Source organism: Bos grunniens, chromosome 19, assembly GCF_055505025.1.
Source record: "Bos grunniens cultivar Pamir isolate PY7600 chromosome 19, Bosgru_T2T1.0, whole genome shotgun sequence".
Lineage (NCBI taxonomy): Eukaryota > Metazoa > Chordata > Mammalia > Artiodactyla > Bovidae > Bos > Bos grunniens.
The window spans coordinates 32,083,483-32,111,196 of record NC_141183.1 but is presented as its reverse complement, the minus strand read 5'-3'; the positions used below and the strand labels follow the sequence as shown (position 1 = coordinate 32,111,196).

The following is a 27,714-nucleotide window of genomic DNA, read 5'->3' as shown; positions in this document are numbered from 1 at the left end:
TGACAGTTCCCAGCTTGTCCATGAAAACATCCAGCTCCCCACAGCCCAGGCTCCTGATTGGGCCCCACCGTCCCCCGCTCACCCCCAATGAGTCCCTCCCAACTTCCCAAGACGGTAGCCAGGAATCAGCTGCCTTTGCCACCCTGATGACTCGATTATTTTCCTTAGAGCTGAGAAGCAGCTTATATCTCATGTCCCCATTACAAGGAGGAAATAAATGATTGGGTGGGTGAGTTTTTAAGATAATGACCCATTTGCCTTATTTTTCCCACGTGCTGGGCCCCATAGACTGTGGAGTTTACTGCCTGAGTGAGAGAGGCCCCACTGCTATTCCCTGCTGTAGCTACTAGCATCTTAGTGTAATTAGAACCTTCTGTCAGGGCCTGCTTTTGGTAATTCTTTGATAATAAGTTAGCAACAGGAAATAGCTTTTTAAATTTATTTTTTAATTAGAGGAGCAACCAGAAATATTTGTGGTTCCCTTTGAAAGTTTCCCAAGGGGCCTCCTTAGAAGGCCAGTATTCTCTGCCCAGAGATAAACGGTTAAGAAAATATACATTTGTTTATTTTTGCTTTTATTGGCGGATTCATTTTGATATTTGGCAAAACTAATACAATTTGTAAAGTTTAAAAATAAAATAAAATTTTAAAAAAAAGAGAAAGAAAATATACATGAGGTATCAAAATGTTGATCCAAGGCTGCTTAGTGCTTCCTAGTGGAGATTTTGACTTTCACATTTGTTTTCATCTTACCCATTTAGCCTCTCACTTAGCATCCATGGTTGACTTTGGCCAAGTAGATGAAGGTTCCCCAACTCAGTGCCCGCAGGGTGGGCAGGGAACTGAAAGGAACGGTGTGGACCGTGCTTCAGAGGAAGCAGCAGTGATGCCATTCGGCCTTAGGGTTCGGGAGACAGTAGGGACGGTGTTGCAAATTGGAGAACGCTTGCTGTTGTCTGAAGGGGTCACTGTCCTCAGCCTCTCTCGGTCCTGCCGTGTGGACACAGGGGCCCCCTTTCTCCTGATCTGGTACCAGGTACCTTTTCCTGATCTCTTCTTGGCAATGAGGTGATACCTGTAACCAGCTCTTTCCCTGCCTCCCACAGTGTCCTCAGGGTTTTCTCTACCTGTCTCATGCGCGTGCATGCATGCATGCTCAGTTATGTCCAACTCTTTTTGACCCCATGGACTATAGCCCTCCAGGCTCCTCTGTCCAGGGGATTTCCCAGGGAGGAACACTGGAGTGGGTTGCCATTTCCTTCTCAAGTGATCTTCCCAACCCAGGGATTGAACCCATGTCTCCTGCATTGGCAGGTGGATTCTTTACCACTGAGTCACTTGGGAAGCATCAGATTCCACACGCTACATGGAAAATGTTCTTTGCCAAAAGTTATTGTTGAGTCCGATTCACCATGCATTTTCCCTTTCTAATCCCAGAGTGTTTGCTTTTGCTGCCATTCTAACTTATCACTTAAAAAAAAAAAAAAAAAAAAAGCTCAGTCGGGTCCAACTCTGTGACCCCATGGACTGTAACCTACCAGGCTCCTCCGTCCATAGGATTTTCTGGACAAGAATATTGGAGTGGATTGCCATTTCCTTCTCCAGGAGATCTTCCCCACCCAGGGATCCAACCCAGGTCTCCCGCATTGTAGACAGACACTTTACCATCTGAGCTACCTGGGAAGTCGCTAAAAGACACTGAAATTACAAAGGTGCACAGGGAAGAAGCTTGGAGCCTCGTGCATCAGTGGCAAAGGGATGGGGAGCCCTAAAGAGCTAAGGGTGTGTGTGTTTAACTATTTTGTATGTGCACAAACTCCAATTTGTAAGGCTCATCAACTTAGATGTAGAATGTCTGAAAATGCTAAAAGAAAAAAACACCCACACTGTACTGAAACTCAACTTACATTTATGCCTAATCCGACTAGAATCTAAGTTCCTCGAAGGCAGGGACCAAGTTCTATTCACACCTCTCCTCTCTTTCTCCTGTTTCCTCATCAGGTGGCAGCAGACATCCAAGTCTTCGGGTTTGTCCAGCAGCTCACAGCCTGCAGGTGCCAAAGCCGATGCCCTCAGGGAGGAGATGGAGGAGGCTGCCAACAGAGTGGAGATTTGCAGGGTACCCCCTTTCTGTGCTCCTCTCCACCGAGAAAAACGGGAGGCCCTCAGGGAGCATCATCCTTTTGTTTGCTGGAGGTCTATGAAAACCCTAATAGTGAGCCTCTGGTTGAGTCTGTGTCCCCAAGCTTGTCAGCTGGCATGTCTAAAGAGCCCAGGACGAACCCTAAGAGTGAGGCTTTCGGTATTCATCATATTAAAAAAAAAAATTCCTGGCCCAATAATTTCAACATTCTTGACACCTCTGACTCTGGTTCTGATGCTTGTTCAGTTTCTTCAAACTACGTTTTTGCCTTTTAGTATACCTTGCAATTTTTGTCCAAAGGTGGACATGAAGGATTGGGTAAAGGGACCTGTGGTGCGCAGGCGTGTGGTGATGTGGCGGTCAGGTGTGGGAGCGGGGGAAGCCCCTGCAATCCTGTGACTGGGCTGCGCCTGTGGGTGTGCCTGTGACCCTGCACCGTGAACTTTGGTGCTTCTCTCTTGCCTTTCGTTCTGTTTCCAGCTTCTCAGTTTTTTGTGTTTGGTAGGACAGGATGGCTAGAGGATGCTGGAGCTGATTAATTCTCTTTCTCAATGTGAGGGAGGCTAGAGTCTGCTAAAAGCAAGTGTTCAGCAGGGCTCTGATATAACTCCAGCAGGTTGTGGTTGCTCAGTCGCTAAGTTATGTCTGACTCTTCGCAACCCCATGGACTGCAGCCCAACAGGCTCCTCTGTCCTTCACTGTCTCCTGGAGTTTGCTCAGATTCACGTCCATTGAGTTGATGATGCCATCTCCAACCATCTCATCCTTTGCTGACCCCTTCCCCTGTTGCCTTCAATTGTTCCCAGCATCAGGGCCTTTTCCAATGAGTTGGCTCTTCACATCGGGTGGCCAAAGTATTGGAGCTTCAGCATCAGTCCTTCCAATGACTATTCACAGTTGATTTCCTTTGAGGTTGACTGGTTTGATCTCCTTGCCGTCCAAGGGACTCTCAAGAGTCTTCTGCAGCACCACAATTCGAAAGCATCCCGGCAGGTTCTACTGGGATAAAATGATATATCCTTGAAGTTTCCTGGCGGTCCGGTGGTTAGGACTTGGTACTTTCACTGTTGTGGTCCCTTGCTCAGTCCCTGGTTGGTGAACTAAGATCCCACAAGCAGCATGGCACAGCCAGGAATAAAAGCAAAATGCTCCTAAGGTTAGGTCTTGTTAAGGGTAGAATGCTCCAGTGCATTTCAAAATGGCAATCTTTTCCCTTCCCCTTGGGAAAAACGAGAGAGGACTTTTCTCTGCTGTTCACTGTAAGAACTTGGTAGTACTCCAGGAGGAAAAACTCAGCAGAAGTGTAGGGGCTCCCTATACTTTATTTAAATATTAAATTATATCGATAATGTTTATGAATAAAATATTTATATTAAATTAAATATTAATAAATTAATATTAAATATAAAATTAAATTATTAAATTAGACAAATGAAAATTTGGTTTAGAGTTTCTGCTTTTATTTCTCACTTGTGTGGCTTACTTGGAATCTATATTGTTAACTTTATAAGACGGTGATGTGATTGTACCTTCAGAAAAATACCTTCATGTTCCCGAGGGCATACTCCGTTCAGCTGGCTTTACAGAGATCGTTTGCTGAGTGGTTGAAAGTGATTTGATGTGGCATCAATAGACATGAGTTTAAGCAAGCTCTGGGAGTTGGTGATGGACAGTGGCATGCTGCAGTTCATGGGGTTGCAAAGAGTCGGACACAACTGAGCGACTGCACTGGACTGAACTGACGTGGCATTTAGTCCTTCCCAAGGCTCCCTTCCTTACCTCTGTCTACCGAGTTGTTTTTTTTTTTTATCACCCCACCCTTTGTCTTCCCCTGACTTGAACTATCTCCCTCACGCTTGTCAGGCTGGTGACGGATGCTTCTAGACCAAGGCTGCTGGGGCCATGGCAGGCGAGATTGAGTTCCGACAAAACCACTTTCTCTAGCGCCTTGACAGGTCCAGCAGCCTCCCGGAGGCATTCACTGTAAAGGATGCTGAAGTGGTGGGGACCTGAGGCAGGTGGTCCTAGAGTCCATTTTATTCTTTGGGAAAAATACCTTGAACTTTTGGTAGCTAATCATGTGAAATTGGTGTCTTGGTTCTATCATCTTGTATGCAAGAACGCTTTAAGGACGCTTGCCTGTTGAGGATACTGGAAAAGGAAACAGATCACTCCTCCCATTCCCCTGCTCACAGAGGACAGTTCGATCAGCAGCTGGAGGGGCTGCTGAGGTTATCGGGGTCTGTGCAGAATGCCTGAGGTTCCGTGTATATCAGACTCTTCCTGAATTATGCAGTTGTCTGCTGTAATTCCTTCAGCATTCGGGTCAGCTTTCCTGTGCTTTTTTCCTTTTTATTGAGATATAGTCAACATACAACACCGTGTTTGTATGTGGTGTGGTACATGATGACTTGATATTTGCATAGATTATGAAATGATCACCATGATGAATCTAGTAACCATCTGTCCCCCTGCAAAGTTATTGCAGTATAATTAACTGTCTGCCTTATGCTGTATGTTACATCCCTGTTGCTTAATTATTAAGTAAACTGAAGGTTTGTGCCTCTTAATCTCCCTCATCTATTTTTCCCATCCCCCCATCCCCTCCCCTTATGACAACTACTGTTTGTTCTATGAATCTATGAGTGTGTTTTTGTTTTGTTTTGCATTTTAGATTGCATATATGAAATCATGAGGTATTTGTCTTTCTCTGACTTATTTCACTTAGCATAATACCCTCTAGGTCCATCCATTGTTACACATGGCAAGATTTTATTTTATTTTTTATGATTGAGTAGTATTCCATTGTCTGTACACTACAACTTCTTTATCTGTTCATCTGTCAGTGGACACTTGGGCTGCTTCCATATCTTGGCAATTGGAAATAGCGCTGCTATAAGCATTGGGGTGATGTTTTCCTATTTACTCCAACCTGAACGTGATAGATACTTTTTCTCTTAACTCAGCACCTCTTCTGAGGCTCTACCTCAAAGGCTACCAAGCAGGGAGGGATGTCAGAGATCACGTGACTTGTACAAACATGTTTAGAGAATGTGACATGCTCACAGATACGGTTAGTGTGACAGAGTCTACATCCACTCGAATGCACTTCTGCACTGTGCTGGGGGCGTTTCAGTGAAACTGACCACTGACCTCGGAGGGAACATGATCCAGACACAGCATTCAGCCACTATTCTCAGCCCCTCGGGCAGCTGAGTGGTGAAGGGCTTTTCACACTGAGATTCGTGTATGATATTGGATGAGTCCAGGTTTTTTTTTTTCCGCCAGGTTTGGAATCAGCGATCCGTCCCCTGCCCACCTGTCTTAACCAGCTTCCCTCGACTTGGTGTGTTTGCCTCTCTTTTCCTGATGATCAGCCAATCAGAACTGAGATGAAGGGAGCAAGGCAGTAGTGTCATCAGGGGAAGAAGCGGCAGGGGCGGCAAGCAGAAGCACAGCGTGTGCCTGGCGGGGCTGCTGCACACAGCAGGGCGCGCCGCAGAGATGCGAGGAAGCAATTTGCGCGTCATTCCCCTGCATCAGCTTTCCTAACTCTCCACGTGGCCCACGTTAAAAGCCCCAGGAAAACACTGGCATAGGTGTTCTTTCCCCACTTAGTCATCCTTTAGAGCCGTGATTGGGAAATGGAGTGTCCACAGGAAAAGTTTGTAATCTGCCCAGTATTATGAAAAATGAGGTTAAACCACGGTTACAGTTCTTTCCCCTGATGTGTGGATTCCTACTCTCTATCCTTCTGTGTTTTGCCCCCACAGGACCAGCTGTCAGCTGACATGTACAGTTTTGTGGCCAAAGAAATCGACTATGCAAACTACTTTCAGACGGTAAGCGTCCAGAAAGGTGAGGCAGCTTGGCGTCTGTTAGCAGGTGTCACAGTGGGGACAGGAAGGAACGTGGGCCTCGAATCGAGGATCTGTCAAGCATGTCCTGAGAACAGGTGGGGCTTTGACTGTCCTACCTGTGAATAAATCCTGCCTTCTAGTCGCCTTTGTATGGATTTCTCCAAAACCCCAAGAATAAAATTCAGCCTCACCCATGAAGATGTTTGTACCTCTGTGATCTATGGCAGTGGTTCTCAACCAGGGGTGATTCTGTCATCTCCCAGCAGATGATTGGCTGTGTCTGGAGACATTTGAGGGGGGCTTCCCAGGTGGCACTAGCGGTAAAGATCCTGCATGCCATCGCAGGAGACTTAAAAGACGCAGGAGACTTAAAAGATCGACTTAAAAGTCGATCCCTGGGTCAGGAAGATCCCCTGCACAGCAACCCACTCCAATACTCTTGCCTGGAGAATTCCATGGACAGAGGAGCCTGGAGGGCTACAGTCCATAGGGTCGCAAAGTGTCGGACACAACTGAAGTCACTTAGCAGAGATGTTTTTGGCCGTCACTATCAGGGGAGGTGCTACAGGCACTCAGAGGGTGGAGGTCAGGTTTGTTGCTAAGCATCCCACAGTGCACAGGACGGTGGCTCCCACGACAGGGTGATCCAGCCCCAGATGTCAGCGGGGCCAGGGTTGCAAAACCTGAATCTGTCATCAGGAAGCAACTTGGGAAGAAGCAGCTAGCTGCACCCCAGCATCTGTTGGTTATTAATGGAGATTTTTGTTGTCCCAGATGATGACAAGTTGGTAAATGAGGGCTGATGCCTGTTTACTGCCTCTCCTCTATGGGAGCAGATTTACAGAGTAGAGACACAGGATCTGAGTCATCCACACTTGAATCATCTGGCCCAAATAATTAGGACCCTGAAATGAAAAATAACGTTGGGAATAAAACTCAAAGTTTCTCTTTAGGGTCAAGGAAGTGATACAAAGACGGGGAAAGAAGATAAAGGGAGGAGAGAAGAGGAATCCTGAGAAGCTGGATGCTTTGATAAGCGTGGGGCGGAACTGGGGGTAGTCAGTGCTCCCCCGCGTGCTCAGCATCAATGGCCAAGAAGTCCAGAGTTTCTTCCCCCGTGAGAGAGAGCTGATACATATTCCTTCCAACTTGAAGTGTTTACTTTGAAATAGTAGGATTCTTTTCAAGTCTATTCCATTGGTTTTATTTGTGAAGATAATATTTCATTTAAAAAAATCTAAAACAAATGATTGTTGACATTCCAAGCGTTATTGGACTACCTAATTGTCTTTGGGTACCACTTATTTCAACGCTATGACTTAAGAAAAGATTCCCTTTTAGTTTTCCTTGGGGATAATAGCTACTCATCACACCAGACTTTGAGCAAAGTGCCTCTCTCTCCGTTTCCTCCTACATGCCCAATTTTCTTTTTTTTTGGAGCGGGGAGAGATTTAGAAAATAAATGAAGTGCCAGCTATTCACTGCTTTTCCTCTGCTGTTTTTACCATTTCAGCAGCTTTTTCAGTAGTGGGAGGGGCAGAACAGAGCATCTTGCAGGACCTTGTCCTTTGAATCACATCACGATAAAGCAGATTTGCCTCCCAAGGTGGAAGAGGATTGTGGATCGAGCACATGTTTTCCCACCAGTTGTATCTTGAACTCTTCTTGGGGGGAATCAAGATACATTGAGGCTCATGACATTGAGCACCCTCTCATGGGCACCTGGATTTCTGAATGTGTTCTCTGTTATAGCCTTTTCATTGTTGCACCCCTTCGGTGCCTTTTGCTGTGAGAACTGGGGGCATGGTGCTCCCCAGCTGGGGTGGCAGTGAAGGCAGGCTCACCTCTGGAGAGTCCCCTTCACCTCCTCCCCGAGTCTCCCACCTCCAAAACTTCCCTTTATGCTCACCCCTCTGCTGCAGAGGCTGAGGGGACGAATGCCCGTCATTGCAGATGTGTGGAGGAGGGGGCAGGGCACCCCGATGGTGTGGCAGCCCATGCCCTCCATCCTCCGGCAAAGGCTGATGCTTCTCCTTGTGTTCCCTCAGCTCATCGAAGTGCAGGCCGAGTACCACAGGAAGTCCCTGACACTCCTGCAGGCCGTGTTGCCTCAGATAAAAGCACAACAGGGTGAGTGCCACGCTTGCCTGGGGCGGGGAGGGCAGGGAGCCTGCCGGGGCCCTGTGCTTGGCTCGCCTGCTCCTCCCCCAGCAGGGCTGCCTTCACGTGAGCCCTGGGCCTCCGCCTGCAGGCACCTTGACCAGCGGCAGGAAAGCAGAGCACGTGTACACACTATACACACACTACCCCAGCGGGGATGAGGCGGGTGTGCATGGGTGTGTGTGGAGGTGTGTGTGTAACAGAAAGCCCAGCAGCTCTGCTCACAGCGGGCAGGCTTCCACCGCCTCCCCCAGTTCCTCCCCGTCATCCCCCGAAACTGCAGGAATGGAGATGCTGCAGTTGGACAGTGCTTCCATGGACATTGTTGGACAATGCTTCCACGTCCACTGCTCCGTGTCCCTGGGACACTTAGGAGAAGCAGTGTGACCGGAGGAAAGGAAGGTTCCCGCGGGGGTGACCTGTGCTGACCCCTCTCTTGCTCCACCTGCAACCCCCACACCCCAGAGGCCTGGGTGGAGAAGCCTTCCTTTGGGAAGCCCCTGGAGGAGCACCTCACGATCAGCGGCCGGGAGATCGCCTTCCCCATCGAGGCGTGCGTGACAATGCTGCTGGAATGCGGGATGCAGGAGGAGGTGCGTCTGGGTGCAGCCGAGCTTGGCCGTGAGCGGGTCTCCTCGCCCGCAGATGGAGCCTCCGGGGTCTCTCCTCCTCCGTTACCATCCTCACCCGGCCCCACAAACCCAAACCTGGGAAGACGCAGTACAAGCCCCCTGTCCTCAAACTGGTCCTGCTTCTCCCATGAGCCTTCACTCTCCAGGGACAGTGGAGGATTGTGGGACATGATACCCTCACCCTGAGCACGTTATAGCCCCGCTCTGGCCCTCCTATCTGCATATGTAATGAGATTGGGGCTTTCTCCTCCTCCTCTTCCACCCCATTCTCCACCTCCTCTCTCCCTAATTTAAAAGATAGACCTTTTAACCTTTAGATCATAACTTTTTTTATAGACATCCTGAAAACTGATACAGACATTAGAAAGCACTCCGTTAAAAAAAGAATCCTATGAGACGTTGGCAACCATTGTTTTTATTGCTGTGTCAGTGGTCTCCTGGGACCTCATCTTTAGTTTCTTATGCAGGCAATTTAAAATTCATGATTCCACTTTCCTGTGATCTGATCAACCAATCAATATTTATCTATGGTATTTATTACTAAGCAAAGTATAAAAGAGTGAGATGGGGGCTTATGAGCTTATGGAGCAGATAAGTGTAGTGTCTGTCAAATAAGCCTGATTTATTCAAAACAGGTTTTTTAGACCCTGTTTTAAATGCCAGGTATTTTCATGTATAATACCAATGAAAAATGAGGTCTTTTTAGTCCCTGAGGGAAAGTTTTATGGAGGGAGGTGAATGGGGCCTTTTCTTTCCCCATTTTTTAAAAAATTTTTATTTTGTATTGGGGTATAGCCAATTAACAATGCTGTGATAGTTTCAGATGAACATCAAAGAGACTCAACCGTACATACAAATGTATCCATTGTCCCCCAAACACCCCTCACATCCAGGACTGCCACATAACATTGAGTTGAGTTCCATGTGCTATACAGTAGGTCCTTGTTGATTACCCAGTTTAAATATAGCAATGTGTACATGTCCATCCCAGTTCCCGAACTGTCCCTTCCTCCTATCCTTCCCCTGGCAACCATCAGTTCCGTAAGTTTGTTCTCTAAGTTTGTGAATCTGGTTCTGTTTTGTAAGGAAGCTCATTTGTATCATTTCTTTTTAGATTTCACATATAAGGGATGTCATACAATATTTCTCCTTCTGTCTTACTTCATTTAGTATGATAGCCTCTAGGTCCATTCATGTTGCTGCAAATGGCAAAATTTTCATTCATTTTTATGGCTGAGCAGTATTCCATTTTATAGACTTACCATATCTTTTTAAATCCATTCATCTGCTGATGGACAGGTTGCTTCCATGTCCTGGTAATTGTAAATAATGCTGCTGTGGACATGGGGGTACGTGTATCTTTTCAAATTAGTGTTTTTGTTTTTCCAAAATATATCCTAAATACACAAGGACGGGACCTCGAAGTGCCCAAGGTTCGTTTAATCAAGTACGTGCTGAACCAGAACACCGGGTCACCCTGCCCTAGGTGCTGAGACCACAGCCAGGGATGAGGCCCAGGTCCTGCTGTCCCAGTGTTGACACATGGTGATGGGAAGGAGGCCCCTGGGAGATCGTGGAGGAAGGGGGTGGGGAGATTGCCGGCCGTCGGTCTCGCTGTTGTGCCCTCAGGGTGCAGGCTGTCTGCTGACCCCTGTCCTGTTGGCAGGGCCTCTTCCGAGTAGCCCCGTCTGCCTCCAAGCTGAAGAAGCTCAAGGCGGCCCTGGATTGCTGTGTGGTGGATGTACAGGAGTGCTCGGCGGACCCCCACGCCATCGCAGGTAGGCCTCGCAGCTGGAGGGGCTCCGGGGGAAGGGATGGGCGTGGAGGATGTACAGCCACGTGTCAGGGACACTTGAGCCCCTGGCTCCCCGCCGTGCTCCAGGCATGTCCACTCAGGGCCCCATTTAGGCCTGGTTGCTTGTGCCCTTGAAGGAAGGAGGAGGTGGTGGTGGTAACACGAGAGGGGAGGCCCTCACAGCCACACCAGAGCCTTGGATCCAGGCGTGTGGCCCCCATCATGTGACCTGGTCACGAGGGTCGGGGAACCTTCCCCAAACGTGCCCCCCATGGTGACGCTGGCTGGTAGCACGTGTCTGCCACGTCCCGGCAGCTCACAGCCTGTACGGTGTTCACGTCCAGGAGCTCTCAAGTCTTACCTCCGGGAGCTACCAGAACCTCTGATGACCTTTGAACTCTACGACGAGTGGATTCAGGCTTCCAAGTGAGTATGGCAGGTCTCTGTGTGTCCTGTGGGTGTGGTTTATGTGGAGCCTTAATTGAAACTGCAAGTGTGCCTCCTGGGATCCAGCGAGTCTGTATCTTGGTGTGTGTCGTGGGGAGAGGCTTGTACATGTGCCTGGAGAGCCAGGTCCCAGGGTGCGGATCGCAGGCTGGAGCCACCAGAGTGGCCCAGAGCCCCAGCTGGGCCTTCAAGAAGACTCAGGGAGGCTCCGGGCTCCCGTCGCCACTCAGACGGCCCCCCACCCCTTCACGCTGGCCATTCCCTGCCACGCGACAGGTTTTGGTTCCCCAAAACCTCTACCTCACAGGTTCCTTCTGACTCTCTGGGTCCCACTCTGAAGGTCACCTCAGAGAGGCCTCCTTCCTGACAACTGGTGCCCAGCAGCTGGCAGTCAGGGTCTGCCTCATCCCCCGGGTTCTCTGCAGGGACTGATCAAATTCAAGGCGGTGTTGGTGTGGCTGGTTGGATTGTGAGCTGATGGGGAGCAGGGAGGGATGACCGTCTCTTCTGACTGTCTCCCACTCCCTAACCCCTGCGACACTGCCTGATACACCAGAGACCCTCAGTATGTGAGTGTCGATTTTTTTTTTTTTCTGTGCTCAGCTTGTGGGCCCTTAGTTCCCTGAATACGGATCACCTGTGCCCCCTGTATTGAGAGTGTGTAGTCTTAACCACTGGACCACTAGGGAAGTCCCATATGGATGTTGACTTTTTACTGCAGGAAAGACCTTGGCGGCATCTGCCCTTTGACCTTAAAGAGGATTGATGAGCAGAAAAGGGAGTTTTTCTCGCCTTGGTCAGGATGGAAGCAGGGACTTCTGGGGGCCCTGCGATGGCCATTCCCTACCTTGGGTCTTGAGTCAGGGGGTCAGAGCTGAGCCTCCCGGTGGTGTTTGCTTTTCAGTTTTTCTTGTTAAAAGGTTCTTTGAGCATAAGGTCTTCCAACCCTGTAAACCTTGATGTAGGTTTTCATAAAAATGTATATTTAAAAATGTAGGCCTAACAAAAATAAATTATATATATATAGATCTTTCAGTAATCTCTTTTAATCCTTAGAAGATCTAGCAATAAAGAAACCCTTTGAGCAAGTCTCTCTGTAGAATGGAGAATCCTTTGGTTGTGGAAACTATCCATCTCTGAGTTGTGTCTTCAAGGGTCAGATATCCTTATGTCAATATGAGTTCATGTCGTTTACTTGTTCAGAAGGTGTTTATCGAGCATCTGTTATATTCCACATGCCGAGAAGCTTAATGTGCATCAAACTGTCTGTGGGACTGGCCAGTTGGCTGCCATGGTGGTGTGAGGGTGGAGTTGACCTGTTTCTGGTGTCCTGTTCTGTGCCGGATCTAACCTCCCGATGACATCACAGCCCTGCCCACTCAGGTGCAGGCGTCTGTCCTCTGCCCTCACCTGCTGCCCCGGTACACATTGACCGGGGCCATGTGATGTGTGCAGGGGAAGTTTTGTTAAAACAGCACAGGCAAGACCGAAAGATTATCGAGGGGGAAATAGTAAGAACCAAAGATATGAATGATAATAGTTTACTGATATGGTCACTGACAATGGCTGGTTTCTTTTTCTCAAATATTTCGATGGCTGTGAGTCTGAGTGCCAGTAAGACTTCATTGATCCGTACTCAGTCACTGGCTTTTCCTGTTAATTTTCCAGCATCCAGGACCAGGACAAGAGGCTCCAGGCACTGTGGAATGCGTGTGAGAAGTTGCCCAAAGCCAATCATAACAACATCCGGTGAGTGGACGATAGAGACGCCGGGTCAAGGTTATTTAAGCCTCACACACACGTTTCTGGGCCAAAAGGCGTAGTCACTGGCAAGCTTGGCGTTACACAGTGTCCAAAGTATATTTAACATGAAGGGTCTCTTTTCAACTTCAAGCAATCCTGGGAGGTTGTGAATTACCATCCTGCAGATGAGGAAGCAGACTGTATGGGGCTGTGAGATGCTGCAGGCCACCTGACCAGCTGCTGGCTGGTGCAGTTCTTTGGTTTGCAAGGAGCAAGGATGAATGCAGGCTGCTTTCAGATACTGGGGTTTATTGTAAAGATAGGTGCCTGTGGATCCCAGGGGCGACGCTGACCAGACCCTGAGCTGGATTTGACAGTTGTGTCCTGGAGCCAGGCTTCAGGAAGAAGAGGCTGGAGAATGTTCTCTGGTTTCCACTTGTTACCAGAAATTTTCCATGTGTCTGTCTCTTATTTTTCTCACCCTCACCCGGGTTTCACTTCCCACTGCTCTGCACATCTTTTCCCTCCCGGGCTTACGCTCTTTTCCACTTTCTGCTTCCTCATCACTTTGCACCAGCATCGCTCCTGGCCCGCCCCTCGTCGTCCTTGGAGCTTACTTAGATGCATATTTTCAGCTTCGGCTCCTACTGCCATCTGCCTGATTATTTCTGTTTTCCTGTTAAAAATCCCAGGAGTGACTTCTCATGGCGGATCCTCAGACAAACATAGGATTCCTGTATGACCCAGCAATTCCACTTCCGGGTGTATTTCCAAAAGATCTGAAAGTAGGGACTTGACTTTGTACACCTACGTTCATGCCAGCGTTATTCACAATAATCAAGAGGTGGAAACAGCCCATGTGTCCAGCAATGGATAAATATAGGTGAACAAAAAGTACATACAATGCAGTATTCAGCCTCAAATAGAAGAGACATTCTCATTCTTGCTACAATATGGATGAACCTTGAAGGCTGTATGCTAAATGGGAAAGAAGCCAAACACAAAAGGGGAAATTCTGAACAATTCCACTAAAAAGCAGTACATACAGTAGTCAATTCATAAAGATGGAGAGTAGAATGGTGGTTGCCAGAATGTAGAATGGTGGCTAGGGTAAGGGGGAGGGGTCAGGAGCAGCAGGTGGGCTGTCATTTCATGGGTGTCAAGTTTTAGTTTGGGGTGTTGAAAAATTCTGGGGATGGATGGTGGTGATAGTTGCATCACAATGGAAAGTAATGCTAGTGAACTGCACACTGTAAAATGCTTAAAGTGTTAAATATATACAAAATTGAAAGAGAGCATCCCACGAGCAAGAATCAGATCAAGAGCAAGAATGACTCTCAACTGATGCTAGGCCACTGGCTAGACTGTGGACTGACCATGCTCAGCTCAGGCCCCATGTCCTGGTCCAGGCATGTGTGGCCTCTTGGAGGGTGTGATGCGGCAGGATGTGGGTGGAGGTGGCCCATCAGCAGCTTAGGGTCTTTGTGCTCTGTGGGCAACAGTTGCTGAAGGAGCCACTTCGCGTGGTCCAGGCAGCATGGGGCTGGACCCACTGTCTGTATAACCAAGAGCCCGGGAAGAGATGGGCTCTGGGGTCTGGGGCCTGTGTGGGATCAGGCAGGTTTGGTATGGTTTGGGAGAGCTCTTTTTATGCTTCATTTGTGCACAGCTACTCACTCACTGATTTTTTTTTTTTTAAAATAATAGCTTTATTGGCATAACCATTCATATGCCAGTGTCCCCTTTTCAAAGTGTACAATTAAGTGGGTCTTTGTAAATCTGCAGAGTTGTGCAGCTATGACCACTGTGTAATTTGAAAACATTTTCATCACCACACAAAGAAATACTGTTCCCATCAGCAGTCACTCCCCATTTCTGCTTACCCAGCCCCTGGCAAACTCTCACCTATGTTCTGTCTCTGTCGACTTGCCCGCGCCGGGCCTTTCATACAGATGGAGTCATTCACCCCGGGGTCTCTGTGTCCGGCTTTTCCCCATGGGCATCACGTTTCCGAGGTTCATCCACGCAGTAGCGTGTGTCAGTATTTCATTGCCTTTGAGGGCTGAGTACTACTCCACTATATGAATGGGACTACGTTTTATTCATCTGTTCATCCCTTAATGGATATTTGGTGGTCTGTCCTTTTCAGCTATGATGAATAATGCTGCTGGGAACATTTGTGTCCACGTTTTTGTGTGGATGTATTTCTCTAGGAGTGGAATTGCTGGGCCACATGCTAAGTCTAGGTCTAATGTTTTCTTCATTGGCTCTCATAGCCCCACTGAGACACTGCTCCTAGCATGAGAACGTCCCCACTAGTGACACCTACACACCACTTCTCACCTCTGCACACAGGGAAGACAGGAGGTGACAGAGGTTTGAAAAGAAGGAGAGAATTTCTGGCATTACGCACTGAGTAAAAAGGAAATATGGAGAATTTTTTTCTGGCCACAGTTTGTTGAAGCAGACATTGACAACTAGCCCAGGAAGAGCTCTGTCTGTTTTTGGAGCATTCTTGTGTCCTGACACATGACACATCTTGATTATATTGTAGGATGTATGAGTCTTCTAATCAGCAAGAGATGTTTCCAGCTGGTGTTAGGGGATCATGGCTGGTATCAAGCCCTCATAAAACCTGGCCTTTCTCACTTCCTTTCAGATACTTGATCAAGTTTTTATCCAAGCTCTCAGAATACCAAGATGTCAACAAGATGACACCCAGTAACATGGCCATTGTTTTAGGACCCAACCTGCTGTGGCCACAAGCAGAAGGGTGAGTCCAGGGAAGAAGAGGTATGTAGGTCACACGGCGGGGCTGTGGGGGCCTGGGTGGGATGGTCAGGGCCCCAGATAACCACTAGCCTAATTTATGTGTCAGGTCATATGCCTGTCTTGAGCTGGTCCTTCTTTAGACTCAGGAGGAGGCCCAGAATTCTTCAGATAGTTCCTGTTGATAGTCTCAGAGCCAGGCCTGTAGCCAAGGTCTTTTCTGAGCTCATCTGGGTCAGCATCAAGTCTGGCAAGCTCCTCTAGGCCCCGGGGCCCTCTGTGGAGAGCACATCCCAGCATTGGGATACAGAAGGACAGAGTGCTGTCTTGACAAAGAGAACAGAGCTGGGAAAGGATGAGTCTGATGGTTGTGAGAATCAGTCCTTAGACTTGGCGATTTCGTGTGTGTTATTCACTCATCTCCTGTAGGGAGGACTTCTGGGGATGTCTCCATTCTGTAGACGTGGGGAGAGGTTCAGAAAGGTGAAGTGGCCTCCCCAAGAAGACACACGCTTTCAGACCCAGGTGTGCAGGCTTCTGGTCCAGGGCTCCCTCCCTGCCTCGGCTGCTCACCTCCCCTGCCCTCCTCTGCCCTGTGCCCTTAGGAACATCACGGAGATGATGACCACGGTCTCGCTGCAGATCGTCGGGATCATCGAGCCCATCATCCAGCACGCAGACTGGTTCTTCCCTGGGGGTACGTGGCAGCAGCTGATGTGGGAGTAGGCTTCTAGGGGGAACGGGAGGTTGCTGTGAGTTCTGAATCTTTGAAATTGAGTGCCACTGGCCAAAGGGGTGTGTGTGTGTGTGTGTGTGTGTTGTTTTGTTTTTAAGCCCCCTGTGCATACCACCTTTGGCCAGTGGTAGGAAATCAGGATAAAGAAACAAAGGAGGTAGGAGTTCAAGGTAAAACTCTGTAGGTTCTGTGGCTGAGCTCATGAGCACTGCAGATAAATCGGCTGTAGTCAGGAGGGGATGAGATGAGACTCCATTTGAGAGCCCGCAGTCTTAAGTGAGATCTCTTTCTGTTTCTAATCCTTTAATTTTTTTTTCTCTTTGGTTTTCTGAAAAAACATCTCATCATCATTGTCTACAGATAGTAATATTGCCTGTTATTTTCTTTTCTTGACTAATTCCATTGGCTAGCACTTCAACAATATCAGATAACACTGTTGAGATTGGACTTTGACCTCTTTCCTGATTTGATTTAGACCGCTCTGGCATTTATTTCAGTCTTAAATGAGAGGATTGAGGTAGATGATTCTGCCTTTTTTTTTTTTTTCGTAAAGAAAATACCCATCTGTCCCTGTTTGACTGAATTTGTTTTGTGAATCACAGATGAAAAAGTGCTTTATTAAGTCCCTCTTCTATTACATGCTAGGTGAGCACCATGAAATATAATAAGATGGGTTAATATCAACAGATGATCTAACACTGAACCATGGGATGAGATTTTCAGGGGTGACATATAAAAGAGTGGCCGTTTCTCTGCTGGTTTCCCTCCTGCCCAGGAATGGCTTGGCCAACCACAGACCACGTGTATCTATTCTGTCTTGCCCACAGAGATAGAGTTCAACATCACGGGCAATTACGGGAGTCCAGTGCACGTGAACCACAACGCCAACTACAGCTCGATGCCCTCCCCGGACATGGACCCCGCCGACCGGCGCCAGCCCGAGCAGGCCCGCCGGCCCCTCAGTGTGGCCACGGATAACATGATGCTGGAGTTTTACAAAAAGGATGGGTATGAGCTCGCGGCCCTGTCTCAGCTTTGGGGGAGGGAGAGGTTGACTGAGATGAATGACAGGAAGGCTGCACTTACCCAGCAGCAGTCTAAGTGGCCCTGTCACCTCATTCTTGACGCCAGCAAATGCTTTGGAATTTGTCTTTTAAACGTGGTTTTTAAGCAATTTGGTTCCTGTGTGAGGCGTCTCTAGCTGGGAGGATACCCTGGAGGGTCAGTTGTGGTTCTTCACTCCCAGATGTCTCTGCATCAGAGCTGGACTCCCCGTCTTCTCGGCCACACCTCGTCTGACTCCCAGTCCCCTCTGAAAACCCATCCAGATGACCTCTATGAGAAAGTTGTCACTGTGGCACCTCAGGGCATTCAGTGTCCGCTGGCCCCTATAGTATGGTCTTCTGAATATAAAGAGCCAGGGTCATCAGGATTTCTGTGGCTAGAGAGCCATCTCTCTGGGACCCCAGGGTCTGCAGGCAGTTTCACAGGTGCTGCTGGAGCTTAGGGGTATACAGGCTAAAACTACATAAGTCAAGCCACCTCAGCTAGTGCTGTGTGGATTAGTCGAGCTGACGCTGCCAAGTTCTGTCAGAATTGTGGATTTGTGGCCTGGATTGATAAGCTACTAAATTTTGAGGGTAGTTTGTTATGCAACAAAAGAGAATCAGAACAAGCTTTTAAAAAAAAGAGAGAAGAAAAAGGACACTGGGGGCTTCTCTGGTAGTCAAGTTAGGTTGTCAGTTTAGGTTAGGACTCAGAGCTTCCATGCAGGGGGTGCAGGTTCAATCCCTGGTCAGGGAACTGAGATCCCACATGCCATGCAGTGTGCCAAAAAAAGAAAAAGGACACTGAGGTCGCGCACCCCATGCGGCTCTGTGTAGCTGCTCTTTCCAGTCCTACTTGATGTGCCTGTAGCAATATCACTTCTGAGCCTCAGAGGGCCTCACCAGGCCAGCTGACAGCAACACCTGAATCCATGAGTATGTCCACACAGAGACCTTAGCCTGGAGGTACTGTAATTTGGAATGTTGTTGTTGTTAAGTTGCTAAGGCATATCCGACTCTTTGCGACCCTGTGGACAATAGCCCACGAGGCTCCTCTGTCCTTGGAATTTCCCAGACAAGAATACTGGAATGGGTTGCCATTTCCTTCTCCAGGGTATCTTCCTGACCCAGGGATGGAACCCATGTCTCCTGCACTGGCAGGCAGATTCTGTACCCCTGAGCCACCAGGGAAGCCTGTGATTTGGAATAAGCACGTGTAAGAAGAAGTTCAGGAGCGACCTGAGGTGCTCTATGGAGCACAGGTTCCATGATGCTTCGTTATGTTGGGGCAGCGGGGAGGAGATAGACACCCGGGTCTCGTGAGTTTCTGAGACACATGATTCAACACATTGAAGCCACTTTCCTGAATGTATGAGTTTGTGGGGTCTTTTACATGCTGTGATCTGTCACGTATCTTCACAGCGGGCTGTGGCATCCTTTCCCAAGTTTATTACATCAAAAAGCCTGTTGTCACGAGATAGAACTCGTGTTCCAAGGAGCTTGTTTTTGTGATTGTGGATACTGGGGTCCTCTGAAGACCAAGTAGAAAGATGGAGAAGCCCAAATGCAGCTACTCTGAACAGGGTTGTGGGGTGGTGAGGGGGTGCAGGAATTTTTCTTCAGACAGAACTTAAGGTTCTGGGTACCATGGAAACTTTGACTCATATTTGAGGCTTGGATTGTCAGCTCAGCCTTCAAGAGGTGTGTTCTTGGCCCAGGCCCCACCTCTGCTTCCACATTTCCTGGATTCACACATTTGTGGGTGCTGAGACCAGATCTGTGAAATGTTGCCTGGTGCCTCCGGCTGTTATTTGTCCTGGGGAGGTGAAGAAACTTTGTTACGCATTTAGGAGAGGAATGATCCCTAGAGGAGCTAGAAATACTTGATTCTGGCCTTCCTGGGGGAGTGTGGGCAAGGCTGAGCCAGGATCTTTAGGATCCTTCTTACTCATCTCTCATGTTGGCACCTACCATGCCACTGCTGCCCAGCCTCCAAGTTCATCTTAAATGGTCCAGGAACTCCCAAAGCTCCTGTGGATTTTGGGGAAGATACTAGGCTTTCTTGCTTCCTTTCTCTCAGCAAGTATTTGCCAAATGTAACTGATCTTCAGAACAAAAATCAAAACCTTCCAGATCAGTATAGACTTCTTGTTGTTCAGTTGCTCAGTCATGTCCGACTCTTTGCGACCCCATGGACTGCAGCACACCAGGCCTCCCTATCCTTCACCATCTCCCGGAGTTTGCTCAAACTCATGTTCATTGAGTCGGTGATGCCATCCAGCCATCTCATTCTCTGTCCCACCTTGTCCTCCTGCCTTCAATCTTTCCTAGCATTAGGGTCTTTTCCAATGATTCCAAATGTAACCAGTCTCTAGATGAAAAATCAAAGCCTATCCGACCTCTGTATACTTAAATACCTCAAATCCATATACCGTAATACTGTAAGTCACTTCAGTCGTGTCCGACTCTGTGTGACCCCATAGACGGCAAATCCATATACTGGCCAACATCTCTGGGTAAGACCGTTCCTGACCAGGATTCAAAAACAGCATGACGGGGACTTCCCTGGTGACCCAGTGGTCAAGACTCCACATTTCCACTGCAGGGGTCGTGGGTTTGATCCCTTGTTGGGGAACTAAGATCCTGCATGCCACATGATGTGGCCAAAAATAAAAACAGCATGACAGATGTCTATCCTGCTCCTGCTGCTGCTAAGTCGCTTCAGTCATGTCCAACTCTGTGCAACCCCAGAGACGGCAGCCCACCAGGCTCCCCCATCCCTGGGATTCTCCAGGCAAGAACACTGGAGTGGGTTGCCATTTCCTTCTCCAATGCATGAAAGTGAAAAGTGAAAGTGAAGTCGCTCAGTCGTGTCTGACTCTTAGCAACCCCATGGACTGCAGCCTACCAGGCTCCTACACCCATGGGATTTTCCAGGCAAGAGTACTGGAGTGGGGTGCCATTGCCCTCTCTGGATATCTATCCTACAGAGGTCAAAAAGAAATATAGCTGCTAACCCCTGACAGCTCATGACTTGGAACAGTCCAGAGCAAACTTCTGTTCTCAGTGATAAATGTATTCTTTCTGTAGACACCTATTCTTATGCTGAAATCTCTAACTTTCAGATTTTTTTTTCCTGGGGCAGGCCTTTGTCTCCTTATTTTTAAGGTCCTGCATCTTATCTTTTCCCTGTGTGGCCTGCCAGGTTATAGTGTGAAGTGTTAGTCACTTAGTTATGTCCAACTCTTTGTGACCCCATGGACTGTAGCCTGCCAGGCTCCTCTGTCCTTGGGATTCTCCAGGCAAGAATACTGGAGTGGGTAGCCATTCCCTTCTCCAGGGGATCTTCCTGACCCAGGGGTCAAACTTGGGTTTCCTGCATTGGCAGGCACATTCTCAAGCTTCTGATTCACCAAAAAAGCCTAGCTTAGGATAAGCTACTCTGCAATACGAGGTCCCAGTAGGCTAGGAGGAGTGAAGCAGGGAAGAGTAGCTGTCAGTGGAGCTACCTTGCCAGCCATTCTGCCCCATATGAATCCCAAGGGGGAGCAGATGAGGACTCTGAACGGGTCCCCTCCTGGACTCTTGCCACGTCATCCTGCTTTCTGCTAATTGCTCTCCAAACCTTTTGCTTCTTGGGTGTTCTTTGTGGCCTCTGGCTTCTCGCCTCTGCCTTGATTCAATTATAAAGGGATCCGAAAACCAAGTTCTTCTCATTCTCACTGGAAGCAGTGGCTGTGGGGAATCTTTGATATCCATAAGCGATGTGGGTATCTGTGAAGTTTCTAAGGGAGTTGGTTGTTTTCGATGGATTGAATCTGGTGTTTTTTTAAAACAACACAAAGTTATTTGATTCTTGCGACTATTCTTTGTGTGACAGAACAATGAGCAGAAACTTGTGACCTGCTTCTGTGACCTTCTGGTTGTATTCTTCTACCTCTGAGTAGCTCCCTTGCTCTTGGCAACATGCTAAGCAATTTTATAAATTTTGTCTTTGGGTGGAGTTCTAGCTAGACGTTCAGACACTTCAGCCTGCCAATGTTTCAAGCAAATTTCCATTAGCCTCTGAAGGTAAACATGCTTTGACGCCTCCAAGATTGTCACTCTTGCCATTGTGATTCATTGGTCTATAAAGATTTTTGTTGCCTTTTGAAGACATCTGTGAACCTTTGATGCCTGTTTCCTGGGCACAGGGCATGCTGCCTGCCCCACAACAGTCACTTCAGCTGGGAGAGTTGTGATGGCAGGCGGCTTAGCTGTTTATGAAGCAGAAGCATACATTCACCTCTTGATTCTTGGTTGCTGACGCTTTGCTGCTGCGATTTAGTGGGTCTCATTGGTCCCCCCTCTGCGTCCTCCCCTTGGTGAACCAGGGGATCACCAGGTAGCCTGATGTCAGGGTCCATGGTGCTGGGAGATGCGGTTGATAGTAGAAGGTGTCCCCCCACCAGCCCTGATCCCAAAGCCCACACCTCCCATCTCAAATGGGGAAGGTCTTTCGAAGTGAAAGAGAGTGTGATAAGAAAGAAAACCCGCGAGTATGAGACCGCCCTCCTTTAGGGCTCTTCTAGGAACCACAGGGAACAGCATCACCAACCATTGCAACAAAGTGGCGTCAGTTCGCTTCCCCAAGTGGAATGTTACGCTTTTTGCTCTCTTTCATCCTGATAAATTTAGAAGCCCAAAGAGCACAGTTTGCTGCTTGCCCCCAGCTTACTTTAAATACCAGGGGATGCCACTGGACCCTGCTGCAGAGTTTTGAGTGGCCTCTGGGGGTGACTGGATCCCCTGTAGAAGGTGCCTGTTTATTGGTGGGGGGTCCTCAGAGCCAAGACGACTTGCAAGCTGGTGGGTAGTGGATCCCAGAGAGAGACCAGCTGCCCCCAAAATGCCTTGGAGAAGAGAACTATTAACACATTATTGACCAGAGAGGTATTAACACCACAAGCGTTAGCTTCTGCAAAAATGTCCCGGTCAGTAATGTGTTAACAGTGACACTAGACGGGCGGTGTGGTGGTGGTGGTGGTGGGTGTCTCCCCTCCGGGGGGTATCCCTCTGCTCTCCCCAGGGGAACGTGTGTCAGAAGGTGTCCCTTTCTGTGTGCATGGCTGTAGCACCATGGTCCTCTGTGCCCCTCATGGAGGCTCCCTCCCCACACATTTTCGTAAAGGACCACATCCCACCTGCTACAACCCATCCCCAACCTTGAAGCTTTGGTTTGAATCTTGCTGCACCTCTGCAAGGTGGGCAGACCGTCACGGTGTGGCAGCTCAGTGCTCCTGGCCAGCGTGGGTGACAGCAAGGGGCAACCCTCTGCTTATCCCCAGTGGAGACGGGGGACTGCCCAGTGTTCTCCCTGCATGAACATCTGTCTCCCTTAACACTGGCAGTTTTAGCTCTTGGCATAGTCAGTGAAGGCTTTGACTACGTATCATGGCACCAGTCACCTCCTAGACCAGAGGAAAGGAGATTGACCACCTTCTAAATCATATAACTTAGAAAAGAGCGGATAGCTGCTTCTGTGGATTTTTTTCCTTCCTTGTGACATGCCCCCAACCCCTACCGCAAGCACCAGTGTCAGCTCTTCAGCTTCTGTCTTTATTCACCAGTGCGCTTGGTAGGATGCTCTTCACCTGTGCAGACAGAAAAGTCACTTTAACTGGAGAGACGGACTAAGCAAACAATTTCAAGGCTCAGTGGAAGCCCCAGGCTTAGCCCCTGACCCTGACAGAGAGCTGCTGTGTGTCCGGAGGCAGGCGCAGTGTTTGCCACACTAATGTCTGTGTGTTTCTGTCCCTGCAGCCTTAGGAAAATCCAAAGGTACAGTATCCTCGGGTAGCCATGAGGTCACGTGCATCCATGGGAATAGCGAGCGGTGCCTTAGCAAGCTCTGCAGGGGTGAATGTGCGTGTCTGGTTGCTTTGGCCGATGTACTCAGAGCTGTGTCCCCCCTTCTTGAAGTGGAATCGGGGGGGGCGGGGACTGACCAGAGCATGATCAGCCCCGCCCTGCTCTGTAGACCTTGCAGAGGTTGTAAGCCAGCCAGCGTCCTGGGGCTGGCCCGGGAGTCCTGAGTCGGTCCTGTGCTTCTGGACCCCCAGGTGACAAAAAGAAGGATGGATGTTCAGGTGTCCCTGCTGGTCGGTGCTCTCTTCTAGTCTGATGCTGCCCTCCCCCCTCCCCCGCGTCCACCCACCACTTGGGAGGAGTGGGTGACCCCCCCAGCGAAGCCGCTCTCTGCTCTGAGGGAAGCTTGGGTTCCGGGGAGCTTGTCGGGCACGCCGCGGTCCTAAGGCCAGCAGTGCCCAGGCCGCCCCAGCCTGGAGCTGCGGGATGCTCCGCGGAACACGGCCGCCGCCTCGCTTCCTTGGTCCAAGAGATGCTCGGGGCTGCGCTGCTGGCCGCTTCGTGGGGGCGGGAGCCCGGCGCCCTGGGCGTGAGGCTAAGCCTGGGTGTCTCTGTGTCCCCGGCCAGCATGGGCGTGAGGGTTATGGACACGTCGTGGGTGGCTCGAAGAGGCTCCTCGGCCGGCCGGAAGGCATCCTGCGCCCCGCCTGCCATGCAGCCCCCCGCCCCGCCCGCTGAGCTCGCCCCGCCCCTGCCGTCGCCCCTCCCGGAGCAGTCCCCGGAGGGCCCCATGGTGCCCGCGCTCTCTCCATCCGGCCTGGGCCTCCAGCCTGCGGCTGAACGGACCAGGTAAGTCCGGGGCGCTGGCCCCCCACCGGACCCCCCGGGTAGGCTAGCTTGCAGTGCACGTGGATGAGGGGTTTCAGGTTTGCTGCACACGCTCAGAGCCTCGTGCAGTTGGTCATGTCCCCCGTCCCCTTTCTAAGCATCCTGGTTTGGCTTCTGCTTCATGCTGGCAGCAGGTACGGATTCATAGCCCCTGTGTGATCAGAGGGGGTCCAGGCTTTTTGAGAATAGCATCCCAGGTGCATGTGTAAGGTGGCAGCTTGCCAAAGCAGGCGAGGAAGCTGAGTTCCCAGCTCCTCTGTCCCCTCCTGTACTGGTACAGCTTGTTACCTCTATCGAAGTTTAGAATTTCAGTGGTTCTCCTCTCCACTCCTCCTCCTTTAGATGCATAGGGGCCATTTTTACTGCTAAAATGGGAGCAAGTCAGGTAAAGAATGGAGGTGACAAGATCATGCATTTCATTCTCGTGGAGGAAGAAAAGAGTTGGAGAGCCTGCTCCTTCCAGTGCTGGTTCCATGAGATTTTATGGAGAAAGGGCCTTGTCCCTCCAAAAATGGAAAGTGTGATCTGAGCCGGCACGGGGTCGCTGGTCCCCAGGGGCGCAGGGGAGGATCCCCCCCCCACAACCCCCTTTGAGAGGGGCATGGTCAGAGGGAGGGAATTCTACAAGCGGGGTTGCACAGACCCCTTGGCTGTTTCTCTCTGTTCTAAACAATTCAGAAAATTAGGAAAGCCACTTCACCAGGCCCACTGTGCATTCTGTTAGGAATTGGAAAAATTTTGGCGACTTTGGAAATCTGAACCTTTCAAGCCAGTCTTTGTATGCACTTGTATGTGTGCACACATGCACACAGATACCAATCCCTAAGTGAAGGGGTTGCAGGATTTTTTTTTTTTCTTTAATGTATAGAAAGTATTTTCCATGTGAGATGGGAAATGACAGAGTTGGCAGGGGCTGGAGATGACCCTGGATGGGGTGGTTGCTGATGGCTCCACCAGAGAGGGCAAGGGGTTGCCGACCCTGGCCATGGAATCATGGGCTTTGATTCTGTTTCAGGATGCAGGAGGGGAGAGAGAGGTCAGCAGGAAGCAGGGGCTGCTGTGGGGAGGAGGAAACTGACAAAGAGGAGACTTCCTGGAATGGTCTGCTGGGGAGAGGGCCAAGGCCAGGAAAAGGGCGCTGGCCGTAAGGGGGCCACCTGGAGATGGGAGTGGAGCTCAGCTTCAGAGCCCCCAGGAGGGGCTGGTCACCTCCACAGGCATCTTTGAAGGCCTTAAGAAGGTCTGGGAGGACCACGCCTGCCCAGAGAACATAAATTCAGTTCATGATTCTGATGCTGAAGCTGCCTGAGTTCAGGGACTGACTCTGTTTTATAACTCTCTTGTGTTACAGTGCTTCTAAAAGCAAAGAACTTTCTCCAGGATCAGGGCAGAAGGGAAGTCCGGGTTCTAGCCAGGGGACACCCAGTGCAGGCTCACAGCCCGGGGCACAGTCAGGCACGAGTCCGGGCCAGCCACCTGCGGACCAGAGCCCTCACACCCTCCGGAAAGGTACGTTATGGCCACCCTCATGACTAAATAAATAAAAGAGGGCAGTGTGGAGACTTACCCCGGGGTCTGGTGGTTAGGACTCTGCTTCCACTGCAGGTGGATGGGTTCAATCCTTTGTCATCGGGGAACTAAGATTCTGAATCAAAAAAAAGTAAAAAGAAGGAAAAAAGTAAAAAAAGAGGGCAGTGCAGAGGAGTCAGGGCAGTGGTACACCTAGAACAATGCAGATCTGTCCACATCTACACCTGGGATTCTTAAAGGGTAAACACCTCCAGGGCAAGTACACGGGACTGAGGGCAAGGATAGGAAAAAGACAGACTGAGTGATGGAGGCTCTGGGCCTCTGTGGCCGGAGGACTGGGTCAGAGGTCTCTGTTATGGCATCCCAGAGCCACTGGAGGTTCAGCCAGAAGAGCTTCCTGCCCCAAGGACGGTCGCTTTGTCCAGGGTCCAGTGTCCAGGTCCATCTCTAGTCGTCCCCTCCTGGACAGTGCATCCTCAACTCCCACCTTCTCCGAGCAACCCTGATACTTGTACCACTGTGAAGCGATGGAAGGACCCTGAACTCAGCCGCTGCCTGGGGGTGGGATGTGTGTGTGTGCGCGCGCATGCGCGCGCGCCAATTACAGCAGGAATCAAGAGAAGAGGAGGAGACATTAGTGAACATGTGGGCAGATAGGAAAACCTGTAGTTCTAGGTGAATTTTTTAAAATGGCATCAGCTGCCCTCAGAGTGCCAGGAGCTGGGCGTGGAGGCACTGGTGGTGAGGGGTCGGGAAAAGGTGCTCACAGCCACATGGATGGATGGTGAGTGCCACTTAACAACCCTGTGTGCTGATTCGTCTTTCAGTTTCCAAGAAGCTGGCACCCATTCCACCCAAGGTCCCCTTCGGCCAGCCAGGGCCCCTGCCTGAGCAGCCTGCCGGCCAGCCATCCCCACTCAGCCTGTCCCCCACGCCCCCCAGCACCCCATCGCCCTACGGACTCAGCTATCCCCCGGGCTACTCCCTGGCATCAGGCCAGCTCTCCCCCGCAGCCCCGGCACCCCCACTGGCCTCCCCCTCTGGCTTCACGGGCGCCCTAAGCAAGTCGCGGCCCACCCCGAAGCCCCGGCAGAGGCCCACCCTGCCGCCGCCCCAGCCGCCCACTGTCAGCCTCGCCGCCTCCAGCCCACAGTCCTCAGAGCATCCCGTGCTGGACGGTGTGTCCCCCGGGGAGAGCATGTCGACAGGTAACCTTGGCGCGTGTGGCATCTGGGGACTTTGCAGGAGGTGGGCCTTGTTTGCCAGGGATGACCGTGCTGGAGCCACCTGTGGCATATGGGGTGGTCTCCTTAGAAGCCCCTCTGAGGCCGTGGACACCCCCAGGCCAGTTGTCCTGCAGAGAAGGGGCTCCCTAGGGGATTTCTCCCAATTGAACACCCGCCAGCCTGGGTTCTGATCCTGCATCTGGGGGCCGAGCGCCCTGCGTCCTGGGAAAAGGCGGCTTCAGGAGGGGCTGGACTGTGATGGCAGAAAGTGGGATCACAGCACAGGTGTGTCTGGGGCTTTGCTCAGCTCAGCACTGGCAGCTCAGGTACCAGTTTTCACTGTGAGAACAGAGGTTGAGAGACAAAGACATAGTTTCCTAATAACTAAACAAGCCTTATGGGCTTCCTGATAACTCAGTTGGTAAAGAATCCACCTGCAGTGCAGGAGACCCCGGTTCGATTCCTGGGTCGGGAAGATTCCCCTGGAGAAGGGATAGGCTACCCACTCCAGTATTCTTGGGTTTTCGTGGTGGCTCAGATGGTAAAGAATCTGCCTGCAATGCAGGAGACATGGGTTTAATCCCTGGGTTGGGAAGATCCCCTGGAAAAGGGAACAGCTACCCACGCCAGTATTCTGGCCTGGAGAATTCCATGAGTCCATGGGGTCACAAAGAGACATGATTGAGCGACTTTCACTTCACTTCAAAAAAGGCTTATTAGAAAAAGGTTTTTTTCCTAGCAAAATATATTTAGAAAGGGCTCAGTAAAGAACCTGCTTGCCAGTGCAGATGTGAGAGATAATGGGTTTGATCCCTGGGTCAGGAAGATCCCTTAGAACATGGCAACCTACTCCAGTATTCTTGCCTAGAGAATCCCATGGACAGAGGAGCCT

At 50.0% G+C, this 27,714-nt stretch overlaps 1 protein-coding gene across 11 annotated transcripts in view; it reads left to right on the top strand.

Annotated features, from left to right (window-relative positions):
* Nucleotides 1–27,714, top strand: part of ARHGAP44 (Rho GTPase activating protein 44) — a 130,768-nt gene that overhangs the window by 98,615 nt on the left and 4,439 nt on the right. For 5 of the 11 annotated variants that reach the window (XM_086355523.1, XM_086355526.1, XM_086355525.1 and 2 more), the window contains 14 exons: nt 2,002–2,119; nt 5,917–5,985; nt 8,052–8,133; nt 8,629–8,756; nt 10,462–10,573; nt 10,935–11,016; nt 12,706–12,786; nt 15,440–15,553; nt 16,155–16,246; nt 17,113–17,293; nt 23,134–23,151; nt 23,806–24,027; nt 25,418–25,575; nt 26,424–26,804. In XM_086355523.1, the coding sequence (XP_086211649.1) occupies nt 2,002–2,119; nt 5,917–5,985; nt 8,052–8,133; nt 8,629–8,756; nt 10,462–10,573; nt 10,935–11,016; nt 12,706–12,786; nt 15,440–15,553; nt 16,155–16,246; nt 17,113–17,293; nt 23,134–23,151; nt 23,806–24,027; nt 25,418–25,575; nt 26,424–26,804 (1,838 nt within the window). Of the gene's footprint in view, nt 1–2,001; nt 2,120–5,424; nt 5,490–5,916; nt 5,986–8,051; nt 8,134–8,628; nt 8,757–10,461; nt 10,574–10,934; nt 11,017–12,705; nt 12,787–15,439; nt 15,554–16,154; nt 16,247–17,112; nt 17,294–23,133; nt 23,152–23,805; nt 24,028–25,417; nt 25,576–26,423; nt 26,805–27,714 lie in introns of those variants that run through there. The other 6 variants (XM_086355529.1, XM_086355524.1, XM_086355533.1 and 3 more) reach the window with 5 other exon arrangements.